Source organism: Manis pentadactyla, chromosome 9, assembly GCF_030020395.1.
Source record: "Manis pentadactyla isolate mManPen7 chromosome 9, mManPen7.hap1, whole genome shotgun sequence".
NCBI classification, from domain to species: Eukaryota; Metazoa; Chordata; class Mammalia; order Pholidota; family Manidae; genus Manis; species Manis pentadactyla.
The window spans coordinates 43,052,017-43,055,547 of NC_080027.1; the positions used below are offsets into that span (position 1 = coordinate 43,052,017).

Genomic DNA, 3,531 nt, shown 5'->3' on the forward strand with positions numbered 1-3,531 from the left:
TTAACTTTTTTTCCATCTTCTCCCCCACTCCTTATAGCTTGGGCTCACTTGCTCTGTATTCATGTTAGTACCTGGTTCTGAATGCATAGTACACTGGACAATAGAGCCATTTCTCAACTTCTGGGCTTTCTACTGGCTTGGAGATAGGATGCACAGTGTATTATATCCTTACCAAAAATTTACCCTTTTTGTTGTTAGAGACATTACCAAGGAAGCAAGTATGAAAAGCTGATGGAGAATCAATTATAATCAATTACATAGTGTTTGTAATATTTTCTCTGCTCTTTATTCCATGGTAGAGGTGATCAATATAGCTACCTGCTGAGGGGTTGCCTTTGTTATTTTTTATTGAGGTATACTTGGTATACAATATTATGTTGCTTTCAGGTGTACAACACAGTGATTTGAAAACTACATACTGATGGTTGACAAAGTTCACTGCCTTTGTTTTACTAACTCACCCTTCTCTAGGACAGGTATCACTACTCAGAACACAGAAAGTTCGGAATCAATTGGGGGAGTCATTGACAAGGTACCTATCCAATGGATAGGAGCATACAAATCACGAAGATGAGAGGACTTCTTCAGGATGCTGAAGGCATTGGGATGAAGGGTGTGAAAACCTTTGTGAGGCATGACCTTGGATTAGAAAGCCAACCACTGTGGTACATGAAAGTTCACCTATGGGCCACAGTTTGTTCCCTGAGCTCCTGAGCTCTTCCATAGTGCCTCTCGCATGAAAAGTTCTGTTTGCCTCTCCTTCCAACTATTGATATAATAGGCTATCTTCAAGGGTAACTTCAGGTACCTTACTCATTCTTAAAATCTTCACAACTATGGAAAGTATTACTTTATCTCTTTTGTTACTGCATGAGTTTAAGATGTTAACATAATAGCTTAATTTTCTCACTGTGTATAAATACAATCTAGTTTTTGTGATTAAGAGCTCATTTAGAGAACAAATTGTCTTATTTGTCTCTCTATATAACAGAGCTCCTGGCATCCTCTGAATTGAGTGGGATCAGGAAAGTGCCAAAACTGCTGATGATATCAAGGAAAATCTTGTAATATAATCTGTATTTTACTCTGTCTCTGAACACAGATGGTGGAGTCCCAGTGGCCTCACCAGACATGACTACCTTAAACCACACCTGTGTCAGCCACACAGTCTTCCGCTTGCTGGGCATCCCTGGCCTGGAAGACCAGCACCTGTGGATTTCCATCCCCTTCCTCATTTCCTATGTCATTGCCCTGCTTGGGAACAGCCTGCTCATCTGCATCATCCTCACAAAGCGCAGCCTCCATGAGCCCATGTACCTCTTCCTCTGCATGCTGGCAGGAGCAGACATTGTTCTCTCCACGTGCACAGTGCCTCAGGCCCTGGCCATCTTCTGGTTCCGTGCTGGGGAGATCTCCCTGGGTCGCTGCATCACTCAGGTATTCTTCCTCTCTTCTACTTTCATGTCTGAGTCAGGGATCTTGCTGGTGATGGCATTTGACCGCTACATTGCCATATGCTACCCGCTGAGATACACCACTATCCTTACACATAAGTTGATTGGGAAAATTGGTGTGACTGTCCTTCTGAGAAGTTATGGTACAGTTATTCCCATAATATTTCTTCTGAAAAGATTGACTTTCTGCAGAAGTAACATCCTCTCAAACACTGCTTGTAAGCACATTGTTCTGGCCCGTGTTTCCTGTGATGACATTCGAGTAAATATCTGGTATGGCATTTTTGTCATATCATCAACCTTGGTCATAGATGTTGTGTTAATTTTTGTTTCCTATGTGCTGATTCTCCGTACTGTCTTCTGCATGCCATCCCGAGATGCTCGTCTTAAAGCTCTCAACACATGTGGCTCCCATGTCTGTGTCATCCTTCTCTTTTATGGGCCTGGGATCTTCTCAGTCCTTACTCAGCGGTTTGGACGCCACATCCCACCCCATATCCATGTCCTGCTGCCCAATGTCTACACTCTGGTTCCTCCTATGCTGAACCCCATCATTTATGGGATCAAGACCAAACAGATCCGGGACCAGATGGCTCATGTGTTCTTTTCACAGCAGAAATGAATGTGATAATGAAAACTAACATTGTACATTTCTCACTAATTCTCTCCATGCATGAAGTGAGCTTTAGCATCAGAATGTGAGAATGTACAGCTGAGAAACCAGTTAAATGACTCCAGGTGTTGTTGCCTCTAGATCAATGGCATTGGGACAATTATGATTCCTTCTTCCTTCAAACCCTAATCAGTCATTAGATGTCAGTGTCTTTTGGTGCTTAGTTTTCTACTCATGGAGTTAAGGACTAGGTAAGTTTACATCTTTAGGTCACTTAAGCCTCTATATTCTCAGACTGGCTGTTGAATTAATACGAACTGGAGACAGTAGCTCTTCCTGGATAGTTGCTGAAGTAGTCTTTTCTGATGTCTTTTAAGCTGTAAATAGCTGTATATGTTTTATTCCATTTACAAACATTTCTTCTGCCATTCTCCCTAATGCCCTCAGAATATTCAAATGATTACTTTTCACACAAATTATTATAAAATATCATGTTTCTTAAAACTTTAGCATAAAGCATATGTTTATGAATATATATACATTTTTGTATCTCTTGGTACACAAAATAGAGCAAATTTTATTATTTCTCACATTCATGACATTTTTATTCATACTGTTAATCACTTGGAAATAAATATTTAACAACAGTCCACTGCTTGGCAAAAATAATACATATAATAATATAGTAAGCAATGTTTAACCAAAGATTATGGTGAAGTAGAAGTAAGAAATGATTTCCACAGAGTAACAAACACTGCCTGAATTGATGACAGCATATGTATCATGTAAAATACAGTTGAGCAGTGAGAAATAAGCACACAGGATGGATCTATGTCTTTGGTGATGTAACTATGCTCTAAATATGTTTATAGGATAGAGAAGTACATTCCAAATCACAAAGTTCAATATTACTCACTAAAAAATATATATTCTTATACATCTATGCATCAATGTATGCTAAAATCAAATGAAAGGAGATATATATGAATGTCATAAGATAGTTTATTTTTATAATAATTTTATCTGAATTGCCTGGCATTTATTCAGTGAACATGATTTACACAGATAAGACTCGCAAACAGTTTTTTAAAAAGAGATATGGTGCCCACCCAACTTTACTGTTTTATAGGCAATCTTCATTAAAGATGTATTTGATATTTCAGTTGTTGCTAACCAATCAAAGCTGTAAGATTTAATATCTGTAATATTCTTTCCTCCCTCTGAAATATGCCACATCATTATAATATAAAATATTAATATTCTATTGAAAGAAACAACCATCAAAGAGGTATTGTCAAACACCATTCCTGTTTCCTTTTGTGAGGGAACACAAGAGAAGAATTATTTCTGGTATTCCCTATCTGAAAAAATTTAATTTTGTCTTCATTTTTATGTATTTTTTATTGAAATATAGTTGAGATACAAAGTTATATTAGCCTCAGGTACACAACATAGTGATTTTTG

The 3,531-nt window shown here is 37.9% G+C and overlaps 1 protein-coding gene across 1 annotated transcript; it reads left to right on the forward strand.

Annotated features, from left to right (window-relative positions):
• Window positions 1–1,131: 1,131 nt before the first annotated feature.
• On the forward strand, window positions 1,132–2,076 carry LOC118912106 (olfactory receptor 52B4-like). Its single transcript, XM_036884889.2, has one exon. It carries the CDS (start codon window positions 1,132–1,134, stop codon window positions 2,074–2,076), a length of 945 nt encoding a protein of 314 aa, XP_036740784.2.
• The last annotated feature ends 1,455 nt before the right edge of the window (window positions 2,077–3,531 follow it).

What these genes read in the sequence shown, in the direction of transcription:
- LOC118912106 (XM_036884889.2), top strand. Translation starts at nt 1,132, where the DNA reads ATGACTACCTTAAACCACACCTGTGTCAGCCACACAGTCTTCCGCTTG.